Here is a 19154-nt window from a genome sequence, read left to right on the forward strand (position 1 = left end):
CAGAGGCTCCACAGCCAGGGCAAAGACCGGTGTGTGCAATGGTGAATCAATGACAAGTGTGAAGCAAGACAGTGACATGATCTCAATTCTGTCATACAGTTTTTTATGTTTTATGCTCACCTGAAGACATTTTTTCATTGCTTTTAGAGAAAAGGCGAGAAAGAAACATCAGCGTAAGAAGGAAACATTGATATGAGAGATACATCAATATGGTAGAGAAACAGCAATTAGTTGCCTTCTCAAACACGACCCAACAAGGGATCCCTCAACCTGACTGGGAATCGAATCCACAGCCCTATGTGGAAGGTGGCCTATGGGACAATGCTCCAGCCAACCGAGCCACAGTGGCCAGGGCTGTCATACATTTTTGAGAGAAAAAATATTGACCCAGAGCTAAAAAGTGACAGACACCCCATAACATTGGCAAGGGCATGGGGAGGGATAAGAATGCTCGTTTTATTGTGAGAAGTCAGGGGGTTTATACCTGAGGTATCCAAAGTGACCACCCCACTGCAGCCCATATCTCTGCCCGGTGCTGTTCTGAAAAGGGGTGAAGACAGGAGAAAGGAGGCCTGAAGATGGAGGGAACTCCTGCCTCATGTGTGGCTGTCACTGCACACACTCAGGGCCGCTGTCCTATCTGATTCTCATAAACCCCGTTCAGCAGAAGCAGGCATGTGACACATAGAGAAACTGAGCCTCAGAGATGCTGGCTCACTCACTGGTTCATTCATTCACTTATTTGACATTTACTGCACACTAGGTCAAGACAGGCATGTACATGCCCCAGCCCTTAAGAACCTCATGGACAAGTGGAAGAAGACAAATGGCATGTCCTGGGCCAAGGCTCTGGTTTCAGGAACATCTAGAAGCCCAGCTCTGCCACTTTTATAGAGGAGCAACTTAACCTCAGTAAGCCAGTTCCTCATCACTAAAAGGGGGCGTGGGTGATGACGGTGATGCTGCCGCTGCCACTGCCGACAGTGATGATGGGCTGTTGTGAGGGTGAGAAGCATTTCTGAGTGCTCATTTGCAGCCGTTCAGTAGTTGTAACCACTGCCTTAGAACTGAAGCTGCAGTGTGATTTTCACGTCATGACCCTGCTCTCCATCTCAGGCAAAGCAAGTTCTCCTCCATGTGAAACTCAAGGTGGCTGAATCAACAGGAAAATGCCTCCCAGGTGACACCTGCTACGATATATGAAGCTGTTTTGATGCATTTGCACAAGACGGTGCTGACAACAAGCACTGTGTAGCCAGAGAATGACAAACCCGCTGCAGTCGGTCAGAGGAAAAGCAGCACAAAGTGCACATCAGACACTTATCCCTCTGGGAATGCATGAAGGTCGCCTCTTTAGTTACTGTCCCAAGGTCACACACTGAACCAGGACTCACACACACATCAGTGTGGCCCCAAATCCTGTGCACAGCAACTCTGCCTCTTTGTAAACTCTGATTCACCACCTTTGATAAAACACAAGGCTCATTGAAAAACTCAAGAAAGATACGTACCTAGGAACTAAAAATTGACCCAGATTTTACACACAACTCCAGAGTCCTCAGAAACACACAGTTGATGCATAAGGCCCCTGTGAACTCCCAGTAACAGCAAAGACTGACTTAGCCACAGAAGGAAACTGAGGCAGCAGTGCTGCAGAGGGCTGAGTTCCAGGGAACTGGATAAGATAAACACAGATAAAACTACAAATGTCTGTGTGCACACTCACTAAGGACACATGCATGAAAGGTCAAAATCTTGTTGCCTCTGAACCAGGACACCCACAGCTCAAAAAGGCCGAAGGTGATATCGTCGCCCACAAGCCATTAAGAATTGGCACCTGCGTTATCACCAGCAACTGGGATGCCAGCCAAGCCTTGGCCAGCCTTGAAAGGACCCCCTCTCTTAAGAGTCAGAAGGTCAAATCACTTAGGGTTTGACAAGGGAGCCCTACTGCTCAGCTGCTAAGCCACCTTCTGAGAAACCGCCTCATGTGCGTCCTGGATTAGCAGATTCGACGGCTGCCCCGCCTCCTAAGGATGAAGCACAGACAAAAAGACAAGGAACCAGGAAGCCCCGAGGGGCCATCGAAGGCTGCACCCCGGATATTCCTTTCCCCACTTCTGAAGTTGGGGTCATTCTTTGGGTCCAGAGAAACCATTAACAACACCAAAAGCAAGGGCCACACCCACAAATGGGTGTCACAAATTTCATCTACAGGATCACATAATTTTCCGCAAATGTCCAAGAGAAATAAGACCCAGAACAGTGGGTTTTGTCTCCTACTTATCAACACGTGTGAAAACGCCTGGTTCTGCTCCCTGAGAAAAGGTCAACTGCCATTTGTTCTACGCAGCTGACATTTCAGCAAAGCCCATAATGGGGCCCTTGGCAACTGGAACTGCACTTGAGGTTCACAGCATGAGAATCACAGTGGGCTTGGGACGGGCCAGGCAGCAAACATGCTGAGCCTGCTCCAGGCAGGGACCCAAACCAACCCCCCCCACTCCAAGAGAGCAGAAGCAGACACTAACCATGTGCTTGGTCAAAATCATCTCCCTCTCCCAGGCTATCGTTTTCTAAGGCTGTGATGACACCACACAGCAGGATAGTGACAGGGTGTACAAAATGACAAAACTTCCAGTGGTAGGAACTGAACAGATGACTGAGAATAGCCCTTTACAATAGGGGAAAGCCTGAGGCCCAGAGCATGGGCTCCAGGAGTTGAGGAGCCGATAAATAACGAATACGTGAGAGGAAGCCCAGCACAGAAAGGAAAGAGGGCTGAGCTCATCATGGAGCAACCTTGCTGACACCCCCCCAGGCCCACAGCCCTGCTCTCACCCACTCCAGACGCCCTGTACGTTTCCAGTCCTCATGCACCTGTCGCTCCATTCCCAAATATTTGCACGTTGGGACACTTCCTATACACACCTGACATAAAATGTCACTTAACAAGGAGACACCCTGTCCAAAGCGACCCCAAGTCCTCTCCTTGGGTCCCCACACTAGTTTCATCATTCAGTGCTGAGCGCCAACTACAGACCCACCTGGCACCTTTGGTAAAGGTGAAGGGCTCTCAGTGAGGGGCACCTGTCACCTTACAGACGGCTCTACTCTGCCGTCCAACCACCTCTACACAACTCAGAGATAACAGGCCTGTAAAGGTTGAAATCAGGGAGCAGACAGGACTTGGCCAGGATGCCCCCTCTGAAAAAGTTCCAGGCACCATGAACATTTCTCAGAGAGACACAGACAAATGTCACAACCATTAGCAGGTACTGATCTTGGAAATCAGCCTGTATCCTGTCACCCTTATCAGCACACTCGAATCACACGTCTTCACGCCCGATGACTTTCCCAAGAGATGCTGGTCTATAAAAGTAGGATGTGCTTTTCCATCTGACACATCGAGACGACAGCAGGAGGAGAGGCAGCTTCTGCAAACGTGCACCCATCAACGCTGACTCATCGACACTGGACAAGGTAAGAACTCACTGAACCAAATTCATGAAAGAACGGGTCCAAACTGGGAGCTGGAAACAAGCATAGGAGATTCATCAAAATTCAACAGTAGAGTCTGCATTTGGAATCTCTTCAGCCAGGCCCCTTCCCTGCTGAAATGACACAGCACTCTGCCGAGTGCGGCGGCTGTCACCATTGCCAGCTATGCCTCTGCTTTTAGAAAACGGGGATCTGTAACTGGGATTCTCAAAGGGTCCCACTAAAAACAGTGTCTTTAGACTACTACTGCCATCAACTCAGTCACAGGCACAAAATTCTATTATTTTTCCTCACAAGATACTTGCATGTCACCTGAGACAATAAATGCCAATTTCTCACAGATGAGCATAAAATTAGTGAATAATGAGAATGTGATGATTTTTTTTCATAAAGCCTAATTTGCTCAATGTGAAGGATTGTCACTGGCTTCCTATTATGTCCTTGCCAACATTTCTGCAAGAGTGGCTCTTTGGTGATGCTGGTGAATGGCAGGCAGCTCGATGTGGTCAGCGCCCACATACCCATAGCAAGAACAAAGGTTGACAAGGCCCATTTTACAGAACTGGTCTGGAGGAAAAAATCCAAACAGAGAACTCCAGAGACTACTTGCTTCACTGAGGGAAGAGGCCCTGAGACACAAGCCTCCACCTCACCCAAAGTGTTAGAAACAGATGGACTTTGAGAGTCACAGGAAGGGAGGACTCTGACAGTCAGGAAAGGAAGGGACCTCCACTGAGTCACAGAGCTGAGCTCAGAGTCAAACGGGCCTTCCTGCCTGGGAGTGAAGCCAGCTCTGTGCCTTTGCTGGAAAGAGGAGCAATAGCACTGCCGAGGGCCTGGACTTGCTGGGAGGATCATATAAGACACTACACATGTTTGCACCCTGACCAGTACTCAGTAAGTGCATATGTATGGACATACCCAACCAACAGAGGTGGAGTTGACACACACATTTACACAAGTGCTCCAGTTATGGCTGCTCAGCCCCAGCTGAGGGAAAAGGCCACATGGCCAGTGGTCAGTAGGACCACACATTGCCTTGCACACAGATGGGGCCACAGCAGGTGGATGGCCTGGTTAACTCAACCATTCACTTTGCACACAGGGAGCCCACTTAGTGCCAAATACCAATACTAACACTAATACCAAATACTTAGTGCAATAGTGTGAACTGGCTAATGCCACCTTTGAACCATGCCAGTGCTTTCCCAAAACAGAATGATGGTCCTTAAAAAGACGGAGTAGACCTGAATTGGTTACGCAGAAAGACAACTCTGGCCTCTGCACACTGAGGTAAAATGACAGGACAGCCCAATAACCAAAGAGGTACCAGGTGCCAAGCCTAGGAATGACTGATTGGCTGGTTTAGTCCTGACCAGGCCAAACTACCAGGGGGCTGGACAATGGGCACAGGCAAGCATAACTGCCTGCTCTATACAAGTCTCACCACCTGATTAATGAGGACACCGGCTCCCCTCTCTGACTTGTGCAGAGAGTTTAAAGCAGCTGATATCTGTTCATACACCACAAAACAATGGGGCCTTGATAAGCTCACACCAATAAAGAAACTACTATATATTACCTGACCTGAAACAGGGAGAGGCCTTAACCACCACTGGAGACAAAACACTTGTAGCTGGATCACTCAACACTGTCCAGTTCCCCAGAGGGTGACTCAGACCACTCCAAGGATGTTTGAGTCAAAGACTGGCAGGAGAATGTGGGACCCTTCAGGGAAGGATGTGGCCTGTACTCAAAGGGTACCACCAGCCCATACACACCTTTATGCAAAAGTGAAATAGAAGTCAGTGGAAGCCCTTCTTGAGATATTCACTGCCATGTGCTAAAACATTGTCCCTTGAGTACACTGTGCAAACCACAATACCTCTCATGGGAATGGCACCCTCCTACAAGAGCTAGGACCTTGCGAGTACATCCAGTACAAACATACTGGCAGCCCTCTGATCGGTTGGGAATATGGAGTCTGACAAAGCCCTCCTTTGCAGATATTGGCTGCCAAGATGCTGACCCTCTGGGCCCTGGTCATCACACTGGCTGCCCAGGCAGCAGCAGTTGACCCGCTGAGCCTTCCTTCTGGGTTGCCAAATCTTTCTGGAGGAAGACCCATTCTACAATCCGGACAGTTCCTCAGATATCCCCCAGTTGCAGGAAGCTCTTCCTTTAGACAACGTCCACCCGTGACGCCCCCTGTGGATAACCAACTGACGTCCAGCAGCAAACTCAATGACTGTAAGTAAGACCCGTTCTACCTAAACACCTTAAGTTATACACCCCTCACACGTGCTTCTCATTTCCAAGACTAAAGGCTAGTTATTCCTTCCGAACAAATTGTCCTCAAAAAGGAGGTGGTATCAGAATCACTTCAAAAGCTTGTTAACAAAAGAGCTACCAGGCGCACTCCCAGACCTTCTGCTGTAGCAGCACCACGGCAGTACTGGTCTTTTAATTTTATTTATTGATCTTACAGAGAGAGAGGAAGGGGGGAGAGAGAGACAGAAACATCAATTTGTTATTCCACATATTCACACATTCATTGATTGATTCTTGTATGTGGGCTGACCAGGTACTGAACACTCAACCTTGACATATCAGGACAACACCCTGAGCAACTGAACTCCCCAGTCAGGGAACTATTCCTTTTCTAGTAAGATCAAGATGATACAGAGGCTGCTTGTCACAGTCCACATATTGGGTATAGCACACATCAAAGCCAGCCTGGAAAAGGAAACTCTTGGATCCAGCAAATAATGGTTGCCTGCCTTTTGTATGATTATCATCACCTGGACCCTGTGCCAGAAAATCTCAGTTTCTCAATGCTGGGCTCCAGAGCTCAGCCCAGGCACACACGAGTGCTTAAAGCATCAACCTGGTTGACAAGGAGCCAGAAAATAAGAAATCCAGGCCCACCATGAAAAGCCTGGACTAGACTGGTGCTCCCCAATCTCCCTTCTCAGGATGTGGAATTCTGTCCCCCCAGAATGTCCCAGAGCAAGAGGGCAAAGGAATCAGGAATTATAATACTTCCCAAAGAAGTGACTCAGTGAGGGGAATAAGAATGGAATAGGACTCATCAGCAAACAAAGGCCAGCAGGAAAGTCCTCATACATCCCTTAATGGCCTTCTGAAGCCATGGCCTAGGTCAGCCTCCCAGCATGACAGGACAGGTGACAGAGGGAAACTTGGCACCTGCCTGCTGGCGTCAGTGCCCAGCCTCACAGCTCCCACCACTGCTCTACCTCTAGGAACATGTGCTCCACTCCTCTAACCAGCCTCCCTTATTACAAATTACTTCAAATACACAGAAAAGCTCAGCCAGTTGTGCAGAGGACAGCTGTGTGTCCATCATGCAGTGTCTGGTGGTGGCGGTGATGAATTTCATTGTCGAACATACAAAAACTGAAAAGATATACAGAGCAAACACCTTTGCAATCAACATCTACATGAAGAATAAAACCAAGAAAAGGGCTGCTGATGGCCCCCAGGCTCCTACTGGGCTAGACATCCTTCCCGCCTCCTCTCCCTCCCGACCAAAGGAAGCCCCAGCCTGATCACTCTTCCCTTGCCAATTCTTTATCGTTATATCATATGGCTACTCATTCTAAAAACTGCACTACACGTTATAAAGTTTCCCAAAGGGTAGCCTGCTTGCATTTCCCTTCATACTCATGCTTGTGATATGATTAATCCATGAGAAATTTTTGTCCAGTTCACTCTATTATTCTACCTGATGAATCTTCCATGATTTACACATTAACTTTGCTTTTGTGTACTGTGTGTTACTCTAGGCAATAACACTCTAGTGCAGGTCTCCAGGTTCACATGTGCAAGACATTCTCTGAGACATTCCAGGGATGGAGGTGCATCTACATCACCCTAACAGGCAAAGGTCCTCCAGACTGAGGAGCCCTGAGCACAGGAAGCAGTGGACAGGCTCCAAAAACCATGGCCCAGCAGCTTGATGGGAGCTGATACCCCCAGACTTCTTCCTCCTGCTACTCTACTGGGCCAGGAATCTTGTCCCTCAGCCCAATTCACTTTCCTGCTAGGCAGCCAAGGCTGTCTACCCTCCAGCTGTGCAAGCTCTTCTGAGCAGCATGACAGGATAGAACCATATGACTTCACAGCTCTGCTACTTGGCTCTTGAGCACCCTTCCCTTCCCCACCCCATCTTCTGAGGTTCCAGTTCTCCCTGACTTGCTTCTCTCCAGTGTGGAGAAAAACCCATAGTTAATACCTGCTCCACCCTCCCTAGAATAATGCTGCAGGAGGCCGAGAGCTGATGCAGGAGGCCCAGCAGAGGCAGCGTGTCAAGGGCAGGACCTCCCAAGGACACACAAGGGCAGAAGAGAAGGGATTTGCACAGACTCACCCAGATAGAGACCAGGAGACTCCAGAACTGTCAGCTCTACCAACACTTCCCTCACCTACCTCCTTACTCAGCACTTAAAAAGGCAATCTCTCATTTCATCCAGCACCCAGTGACCCACACTGTGGGCCCCATCATACACGCACAGATGGCTGCAGAGACTGTGGCTCAGGAAAGAGAAGACCCTGACTCAGGTCACTTGGCCTTCAGGGCACAGAGCCTAGTCTGTTATATTCTGGGCTACTGGGCTCAAAAGCTAAACAGGGCCCTTTCACTTATGCCCGTCACTTCAGAGTAACATACTCATACCAGGCTAGCCTCAGGAATGTGCTAACAAATGTTAACTCTTAATGGGGACTAGTATATTTCTAAGTGGCCAGTCTATCCTTGGGGTGGGCAGAGCAGGGACTGGTGTGTCCAGAAGGCAAAATGGATAGCGCCTATGGGCCCACAACTCTTTGGTGCTGGCTCTCCAGCTGGGAAGGCTCCTCTGGCTGAACCAGCTGGGCAGCTAATGGTAAGAACATGTCTCTTTACCATTTCAGATCTGAACAGCACTCTGCCCCCGCAGATTGAGGAGATGCTCAAGTGTGCAGAGGTGGACCTGGCTGGTTTGCTTGGGACAGTGTTAGAAACAGTAACCAACTTGGACTTGCAGTCTCTCTTAGACCTCACTTCCCCCCTCAATATCCTTGGTGGTGGTGGCCAGAGTGGTCCCCAGGACAAGGGGACCAGCAGCAAGTCCTCTAATCTCCCATTGCCATCACTCTCAAAAGCTACTGATGCTGTCAGTAACCTGATACCCTTGGCCCAAGGGATCTTGGGAAGCCTATCATCCAATGGTGCAAAGAGGGATCCTGGAAGAAAAGCTGGCTCTTCTCTCCTCTCTAACCTCCCCCTGAGTGGTGTGCTCAGCCAAGTCAGTGAACCCCTGAGTGGTGTGCTCAACACAGTGGGCGAGGTCACAGAATCCACCGAGGGCATACTGAACAGTGTGGTGCCGGGTGGCATCAGTGATGCACTCTCGGGCCTGCTCGGAAATATTAACCTGAAAGATCTCCTGCTGGGGTAAGTGCTTCCTTGACCCTAAGGTATGGCTCATGAGAAAGCTTAAGTTTGGGGATACTCAAGTTCATCTTTCCATCATAGATCCCATGGACAGAGACAACCACATTTTCACTAAGCAATATTCCAGCTCTGGGCTAAAACTCTGCCCTTTGTGGGGTAATATGAGCAAGCTTTCTTGAGTTTAAAGAACTGGGTGGGTAACAAGACTGGGGAATCCAGGGCATGGATGGGTTGGTAGGTTGTTAACTGGCTGCTTCAAAGGCATTTCTCCTGTAGCTCAGGCTGAATCTTGAGGCAGAACTGACCATGGATGCTGTCACTTTGCAGATTAGAGGTTCAAAAAGCAACGGTGGAGGACATGATGTCAGAGATGACAGACCAAGAGATCCTTGTCCAAGCCTCAACTACTGCCTTCATTGGTGGAAAAGGGTGAGACTGTCTCCAAGTCAATCAGCTGGGTTGGCCTGGACCAGGACCTTAATATCCAGTGTTTGAGGGCCAGGCAGAGACAGCACAGAGTAAGGCAGGATGTCTGAGGGTGTAGCACATTAGGCACCAGGCACAGCAGCCCCCATGAAAGCTCCACCCTGAAAGAGCATTAGCCAATCAGAAATACACACTTCCTTGTGAGATATGCACATTTATACAGATGGCCAACACACACAGAAACCACTGAGTGCATCTCCTACTGATAACACTGGAACTTCAGAAAGTGCACCTTCCAGATAACCTGCACTCTCTAAAGAGAATCAGCCCACTGTTACACACACTGTCCTAGGCAGCTGGGAGAGACAGAGATGTTTAATAGCACTCAGGAAGCTAACAAACAAACATGCCTGCATGCACATGTTCATTCACCCACCTAACAGGTAGTTAATACATGCTACTCCATACCAGATGCCCTGCTGGGCACAGAGGGATGACTAACAGTGGTCCCTGTCAGTGAGAGTCAACATGTGGGGGAAGAACAGGTGAACATACAGGCCCAGGGTACATGGGAAGACAGGGAGGGGCAGGAATCCACACTGGGAAGAAGAAGACTCCTTGTACTAACACACACAGCACACATACCTCTCACTGACCCAGCTCCACCCAGGCACTTAACTAGGCACTCACCTTCCTGAAACCTCTTGACAACCTCATCAGAAAAGTGGCCCTGTCTCAAGATTAGGAAAACAAATGAGACCAGCAAACCTGTTACAAACCTCGCTCACAGTCACACAGCTGACATATGGCAGTGAAAGCCTTTGAATCCAGGCATTCTGCCTCCAGAGCACATGTCTGTGACCAATACAATTAGCAGTGGCAGGAAGAGCCATTCATCTTCTCCAGAACATTTGGTGCTAATAAGACCAGGTTGTGGTATATGGAGGGTCTTTCTTATGCTGTCACCCACACAACAGACAGCCCAGGTGCTAGACACAAATGTGAACCTGTAATGGGCAGCTAGATACAAGGCAGCCTGGTGCCTCTGGCAAAAGAAGACTTCCTGAAGTTTGGCCAGGAGAGGGATTTTTCAGTGTTTAATGCAATGCCTGCCATGAACCAGGCTCTGAATCCCGTGTACAGGGCACTGTCATGCTCAGTGGGAAGCACCAGCCTTTCCCTGTCTCTGAAACCTGGACACACCCATGAGGCTCACTCCCAAAATGCCCACCGCTTTGGCTGAGCAATAGCCTGCAGCCAGGTCTGGTTTCACCTGTGTCTTGTTGTCCACAGCCTAGTAGGACCTGTTATCAGCCTCCTGGGATTTCAAGTGAATGGGGACGTGACTCTGAAAATTGGGATTTCCACAAACAGCACCCAATGTGTCAACCTCCAAGTCCAGGACATTGACATCAAGGTCAACAAAGTGTACCTTCAGTTGGTGAAGACGTATGTGAGAATATTTTTCTCATTTTCTAGATCAAGGGCCAGTGGCCAGAAGGTCCCCACTGGTACACAGGGGGGTAACCTCATAGATTAGCTCAACCAACACAATGGTTTCAATGATCAATCAACAGAGGCCCAGAAAGGGGTCTCTGCTGGGGAACAGCCTACTATGTTTCAGAACAGCCTTCCCCTACTAAGCCTGCAGCCTACCTACTAAGGACACTTGTATTTTGTTCTAGTTTTTTGCATAAGCAATGCATTCACATGGATCAAAAGTCAAAAGATACAGAAAGCTATAAAGTGAGGTCTCCCACCCACCATGTACAGTCCCTGGAATCAACCAATGAATCCAGTCCCTCTTTTTGGCTTTTAGAGATATTACCTGCATAGGCAACTAATGTAGTCATATATCCACAAACACAGAAATGAGTAGGTATTATGTAATACCTATACTCCGATCATTTCACATTAAAAAATTCCTTGTAATCAGATGCATCAATAAATAGCTTATGTTATTTCTACCTACAACTCCTTTATGAAGATGCACTATAATTTATTTAACTAGTCCCTTAATGAAGAATACTTGCTTTGTACCCTATGCTGATATGTAAGGTCTCACACAAGTGTGCTCACCATAGTGCACAGTATCTGAAGGATAAATCCCTCCATGTGGGAACACTCGTCAGATGCCTGGCTTTGGTCATTTTCCCAGATATCCTTGCATCTTCCTACATGACGAAAACCAAAGGTGAAACGGCTCAGGTGGTTGCAAAATTTAAGCAGCAGGACATCACTGCAGCTATATCATCAATGGGTGGGTTATCACCAATGTTTGGGTGAAATCCAGAAATGCAAAATCATGCAACTCTCTGCCTGTATCTTTCCCAGGGTCACAGATACTTTGCCTCTTTCTGTCCCTGTGCCCTTGGATGACATCATTTCTCAACTGCTGACAGTTAAATTGCAAGAAAATGTAAGTCATAGGAAAGGGGAGGGCACCATGGAAAAAATCTGTCATCAGGTAGAAGACAGGAAGAAGCCTGTCTTCAGATATGGCCTGAGGCTGAGAGAGATGTGCACAGGACACATTGGCCCTCAGGGGTCCAGAGGCCAGGGGATGCAACACCCCTCTGGCCCAAAAGACCCCAGCAATAGGATAGGACAGTGCCTCAGGCTGGGGGAGGGAGAGAAGCAGTCCTGCCAAAAAGGAGGCCCCAAAGTAGAAGAGGAGGGACAGGAGGACAGGGGAGGAGGAGAAGAGGAGGTGGCCTGCTGCACTTCCTCTGCAAACCTAACTGGTGGTTCATTCACAGTTGAAAGAAGCAAAATCATGTGACATTGATCTCAGTGATTTCACCGAATGCAAAAACTGTGAGTACAGACACCCAACCTCCAGGGGCTGCCCAGGTCAATGCAGGGGGGTTGGCCAACCCTCCCTAGGAATCCCACTGGGTGACAGACAGAAGAGGATGGGCCTGTGAGCTGCAAGCACCCAACAAACTCCTCAGAGCCCTCAGGGAAGAGAATGTGGCAGTTTAGCTGCTTCTCCAAATTACTGTGACTCATTATCCAGGGTGTACCAGGACGAAGGCCCCTTAGGAGTCTAGGTGGTGGCATCCAAGGCCCAGATGGTTCGCAAAGTGCACACATGCCTGGAGCCTGAGCAAGGAGCAGCCCCAGTGCTTCACACCAGGGAGGCTGAGAGGCAGATTCCCTACAGTGTCCCAAACACATCCAGATGACAGAGATAATAGGAATTGGTGAGAGGGCGGCACCAAGACAGCCAAAGCAGGAAACTGGTGACATTTCTGGGCAACAAACCTTTTCCTCCTCTTGGAGGTTTTCATTCTTGAAAAACTTAAAAGAGCCCTGGCTGGTGTGGCTCAGTGGATTGAGTGCTGACCTGTGAACCAAAGGGTCCCTGGTTCAATTCCCAGTCAGGGCACATGCCTGGGTTGCAGTCCAGGTCCCCATTAGGGGGCACAAGAGAGGCAACCACACATTGATGTTTCTCTCCCTCTCTAAAAATAAGTAAAATGTTTTTTTAAATAGGAGAAATAGATATCTATTTAAATTTTTCACCAGGAAAACAGTAAATGGTGAGGGTGGAACTAGGAAAGACATACAAGAGAGTAAAATAGTTTAAAATCTCTATCACCCTTAGATGTTCCATTCCTTTCTTTTGTTAAAGATTTTATTTATTAATTTTTAGAGAGGGGAAGGGAGAGAGAAAGAAAGATCGATGTGAGAGAGAAACATCCATTAGTTGCCTCTCACGCACATCCCAACCAGAGATGGAGCCCATAACCCGGGCATGTGTTCTGACTGGGAATCAAACAGGCGACCTTTCGCTCTGTGGGGCGATGCCCAACAAACTGCACCACACTGGTCAGGGCTACATGTTCCATTCTTAATAAACATGTTTCATGAGTATGGTTTAGACCAACCAAAAAAAATTAATTTTCTTTCATGTTAGCTCAAAATCAGAAGTTGTACAGTCCCATTTTTACATAACCCCCAAAAGTCCCATATCTGTGGCCAAATGAATTACCAGAGTGGAGAGTGAAATAAAATCAGCCTTTGCCTCAGTGTTTGGTTTCCTACCTCCTGCTCTCATACTCCATGGCTCTGAGTGGCCTTGGACACATCACTTAGCCTCTCTAAGTCAGCCTTGAAGCAAGGACTTGGATCAGAGGAATGTCAACTATATTTCAGCTACAAATGGCAGAAAGCACAACACAAGCTGCTTTAAAGCAACAGCAACAACAAAACTGTAGTTCCCCAACATCCAGATACAGTGTTGGTTTCAGCAGTGGCCTGATTCTGGGCCCAAAGGCCAACACCAGAATCCATCTCTGGGCCCTGCCGCTTCTGAATAGGCTCCATCTTGGCTCCACATGAAGGTGCCCTCACCTACCAGGAGCTTCACCATCCATTCATTTCTGGAAGAGCTCAAATGACAATCACCCAGTTACAACCTCTGGGGCTCCCATGGCTGATTTGTTCCCTATCTCCTCCTTAGAGCAAGGGCTGTGGTCGGGGAGACAAGTGTGTTGGCTGGCGCAGCCTGTGCCTGCAGCCAGCTGACACATTAGGAGTATAATTCTTTATGTTTTATCTCCCCACAGAGAGACCTTTGGGCAGCAATCTAAACCCAGCACACCTGATGCCAAAGAATTGTCGAGAATGAAAGCACTTTGAAACCTCTCAAGCAATATTGAGCCAAGGACATCCCTGTGATTAAGGAACCAAGTTGAATAGTATTCTGAAAATGTCAACTCTCCTTTGAAATTTCATAAGTTACCTTGAATTAACTAATGCAAGAAAATCAAGGATAGGAATTTTGGCATTTTGTAATCATTTCTCTAATAATTATACTGTTTTCATGCAGAAAATGACTTGCTTGTCTTCAATGCCTACAAAACAAGAGTTTCATAGTATGCTCATGCTAAGTAAAAGCACTGTACATTCTAGGGACATAAAAATCAACAATGTAAATGATGAGGCAGCAAACCCAGGATTAATGTATCTAGTGTACTAGGGGTCAATCATGACAATGATTAAGACTTTCTTCCCATATTCTGCCCTCCCCTCTCCAAGTCCAAGTGCTTTCCTTTTCCCATTGGCCCAACATGAAAATCACCCAGGAGCTAGAATCCAATGTCCCCACCATCACATTACACAATGAAAAGCACAAACCAAATGCTAAAACATATAAGGAACACAGCAGGTAAGAAGAACCTGGTGATACCATGAACAGGGCAGCAAACGGTCTAAGTCCCAGTTCAGTGACCACAGGCCATGCCAAGTGGCTGTTGGAGGCAAGTTGAGCCAAGCAGGGAAGCTGTAAATAAAAAGAACCCCAGAAAAATTAACAAGAAGGGTGCTGAGAAACACATCCATGATCTCTATACCAGAAACAGACTCTTTGCCCTGCGTCTAGTGTTTGTATAATGTATCTGCTCTGGAAACAGAAGAGCTCAGGCTGGACACCAAGACTAGACTGGCCAAGAGACTGGGCTTTCGTCACAGGGAGGGGCAGCACCCCACAAAATTAATGCCAGATCACACTATTACCTTCAGCTCTTTGTGAAACCTTAGGACTTGATTTCTCCCCAGGCCAGAACCTCCCGCGGTCAATCCCATCTTGCTAAATGGCAGTATAATCCACCTTTCCGAGCCAGACACTTGGGAATTGTTCTTTATTCCTCCCTCTCTCACAAACAGATCCTGTCCTGTTGATTCTTCCTCAAGATCATTAGGCTCCATTTTTCTGTTTCTCTCCACCACCATCCTAGTCCATCTCCACGACCAATTGAGATTTACTCTACCTACCCAAAATTGGCTCAACGATTGAAATCAATTAATGCAAACCATCATATCAATAGGCTAAAGAAGAAAAAGCACATGCTGTAACAATAGATGCTGAGTATTTGACACAATCCAACATCCATTCATGAGAAAAACTCTAAGCAAACTAGGAATGGAGGGAAACGTCCTCAACTTGGTAAAGAACATCTACAAAAAAATGTATAGCTAATATACTTACAGGTAAGAAATGAGAAGCTTTCTTTCTAAGATTAAAAACAAGGTACAGATGTACCCCACATTATTCCTTTTCAACATTATACTAGAAGTGTAATGGGGTGCAAAGCAGGGTCACCAGAAAATAGGAGAAAAATCCCCACAAACCCCTTCCAGTGGGTGGGGGGAGTGAATGATACAGCCTAAGATACTTTGCATAACAAAAAGGCAAGCTAACAGCTGTGCTACAGCCCCCAGCAAAATGTGTCTACTGGACTCTGAAAGCATTTAGGGAATGGCCTCCCTAGAAGCCCCTGTGTCATGGGAACCCTTGCCCTGACTAAAGATGGCAACCAAGAGAATGTAAATGGTACAGGGAGACTGGCAAATGTAGCACGTTGTAGAGGAGCTGAATAGGAGGTCACATAGGAAGTTCTAGGTCAGGATTTAAAATAAGGTGGGAAGAGAGAGAGGGGGCTGGTCTGCCATGGGGTAATGAGAAAGCAACAAGCAGCCATGTCAGTCTGTAGTGAAGAAGGTGGCCATATGAGAGAGATTCAGCCATGCTGCCTATAGTGAGGGAGGAGCTATGCCTATTCCTCTGAACATTCAGCCATGCAGCCTGGGCTAGTAAGAAAGGGGAGTAGCCATGAGCCAGGAGGGACTTGGCGGCAGCAGCCAAGAGGAAGAGAATGGCACGCTGCTGCTCAAATCGTGCCTGTTCTAGCTGACTCTGAAGCCACCAAGGACTCTGCATTGCAAGACAGTGACCTGCTGCCTCATAGACCTGGACTCTGATTGGACTCTTGGAACTCGGGACATATGGAAAAGCCACTCTCTCTGGACTTGTGCCTTCCCAGACTTCGGCATGACCCAGTACAGTATAACACATGTTTTCCTCGACTATCACATGGAGGCTAAAGACAATGTACACCAGATCCTGAAGGGGAGAGCTGCTGGGGGAGGATGGCGACCTTGAAACCCACGAGTGTCCTTTCCAGAGGAGATGGAGAACTATTTGCTCAGCCAGCTTAAGAACAGATAAGAATGTGGAAAACTACTGGGCCTGGTTGGCTTATAGTGTGTTGGAGAGCAAGGGAAGTGATGGATCTTCTGGGAGAACAAGGCTCTGAGCAGAGGTGCTCTTGGCTCCCCCCTCCAAGGTTTCACCTTGGTTTTGTAAATAAAAACCTATTGCTTCCAATACCAATTGTTGGGTTGTGCATCAAGGGGCCACATGCACAGGCCTCACTTTGCTCAGTGACAGAAGCTCTGGCAATAAAACAAACAAACAAAAAAATAAGTAAAAAGTACACAGATTGAAAAGAAATAAAAATGTCTTTGTTCAAAGATGACATGATTGTCTCTGTAGACAATCTGACAGATCGCTTCTCGGCCTTTTGGCTAAGATCAAGTGTAGAAAATCTGAGAGAATTGACCAAAAAAAAAACCACAAAAAAACCCTCAGACATAATAAACAATTATAGCAAGATAACAGAGTACAAGGTTAACATGTAAAAGTCCATTGCTTTCTTATACAGCAGCAATTAATTACTGGAATCTGAAATTATGAACAAATTTACATTAGAATCCCTCAAAATAAAACAATTAGGTATACATCTAATAAAATATATACAAGATCTATAAGAGAAAAACTACAAAACTCTGATGAAGGAAATCAAACAACTAAATAAGTGTAAAAATAGTCCATGTTCATGGATAGGAAGACTCAATATTGTCAAATGTCAGTTCTTCCCAACCCAACACAATCTCAACATTATTCCAGCAAGTTATTTTATGGACAGAGACAAACTGATTCTAAAGTTTATATGGAGACACAAAAGACCCAGAACAGCCAACACATACTGAAGGAGAAGAGTGAACTGACACTAGTAAACTTCTAAACTTAGTACAAAGCTACAATAATCAAGGCAGTGTAGTATCGGCAAAGAATAGACCAACAGATGAGAAGGATAGAACAGAGAGCCCCAAAATACATCCACACAAATACTGGGTTGGCCAAAAAATCCATATGGTTTTTTCTGTAAAATAAGACACATTTTTCATCTTCACCAATAACTTTATTGATGTGAATATTTTGAGTATGTTGGCTTATCTCCCGCTATTGGCTATTCTAGTGTATAAAGGCCAATGGTTTTGCTAAACATCTTCCAATGCATCAGACAGCCCCACAGCAAAGAATTATTTGGCCAAAATATCAATAGTACCAAGAAACTTCATGAACTACTTTTAACATGTTTGATCAGTCTCAGCATGTTTTCCATACACTGCACAAATCTTTTTTGGTGTTTCAGTTGAGTTTTTACCTTTTATTTTTTAATTAAAAAAGCAAAATATTCTGAAAATGTTGCATATTTTCTTCCACCTTCAATATTAAAATGGCTGCACAAAAATTCACCAATTTTGATATTTTTGTTAAATGTACAATAATATAACTGTCATAATACAACCTAACAAAATTGTTTTGAATGAAGTTAAAGACACTCTACAGAAAAAAATTAACTTTTTGGCCAACCCAATATAATCAACTGACCTCTGACAAGCAAAGGTAATACATGAGAAAACATCATCTTTTCAACAAATGGTGCTGGAATAACTGGACATCCACATGCAAAAAAAAAAAAAAGTGTATCTAGGGACCTTTCATTTGTCACAAAGTTTAATTCAAAATGGATTAAAGATCTAAATGTAAAATGTAAAATGATGAAAATCTAAAGATATCACAGAAGAACAGTCTAGATCATTTTTAGTTTGGCAATAATTTTTTTTTTAGGTATAACACCAAAGCATAATCCAAGAAAGAGACCATTGATAAATTTCACTTCATTGAAAACTTTGGCTCTCTGAAAGGTACAGTTAAGAGAATGGGAAAATAAGCCACAGTCTGGGAGAAAATATTTGCAAAAACACACATCTCATAAAGGACTGGTATTCAAAATATACAAGGAACTCTTAACATCTAGCAATAAGAAATTAACAACCTGATTAGGAAGTGGACAAGAGATCAAAACAGATACCTCACCAAAGGAGATACAAAGACAGCAAATAAACATATGAAAATAAAACAAGATACCACTACACACCTACTAGGATGACTAAAACCCAAACACTGACATTACTAAATGCTGACAATGATGTGGAACAACAGGAACTTTTATTCATTGCTAGTGAAAATACAAAGTAATGCAGCTGCCTTGGTAGTTTCTTACAAAATTAAACATAAACTAAACATACTCTTATCATATTATCCAGCAATCATGCTCGTTTATATGTACACAAATTAGCTGTAAACTTAGGTCCAAACAAATACCTGTAAACAGATGTTTACAGCAGCTTTACCCATAATTCCCAAAACTAAAGCAACAAAGATGTTCTTCATTAGGTGAAAGGATAAATACATTTAGCCATTGTGGTAACTCCATACAATGGAGTAATATTCAGTACTAAAAAGAAGTGAGCTACAAAGCCATAAAAATGCATGGAGGAACCTTAAATGCACATTACTAAGTGAAAAAAGCCAAACTTAAAAGGCCACACAATGTGTGATTTCAGCTCTATGTCATTCTGGAATAGGCAAAAATATGAAGACTCTAAAAAATTCAGTGGTTACTAGGGATTAGGGTAAGTGAAAAATGAATAGGCAGAGCACAGATGAATTTTAGTGCACTGAAACTATTCTGTATGATACTATAAGGGAGGATACAAGTCATTACACATTGTCAAAACCCACAGAGTGTATACCAAGAGAAAACCCTAGTGTAAACCATGGACTCTGGATGAT

The 19154-nt window shown here is 45.8% G+C and overlaps 1 protein-coding gene across 1 annotated transcript; it reads left to right on the forward strand.

Annotated features, from left to right (window-relative positions):
* Window positions 1-5522: 5522 nt before the first annotated feature.
* LOC128628301 (vomeromodulin-like) lies at window positions 5523-14018 on the forward strand. Its single transcript, XM_053671239.1, has 7 exons — window positions 5523-5751; window positions 8434-8956; window positions 9284-9385; window positions 10676-10831; window positions 11717-11801; window positions 12142-12199; window positions 13957-14018. Coding segments are annotated over exons 1-7 (1155 nt in total). The 3' UTR covers window positions 13959-14018.
* Window positions 14019-19154: the final 5136 nt, after the last annotated feature.

Source organism: Artibeus jamaicensis, unplaced genomic scaffold (genome assembly GCF_021234435.1).
Source record: "Artibeus jamaicensis isolate MK-2021 breed Jamaican fruit bat unplaced genomic scaffold, CSHL_Jam_final contig_685, whole genome shotgun sequence".
Taxonomy (NCBI): domain Eukaryota; kingdom Metazoa; phylum Chordata; class Mammalia; order Chiroptera; family Phyllostomidae; genus Artibeus; species Artibeus jamaicensis.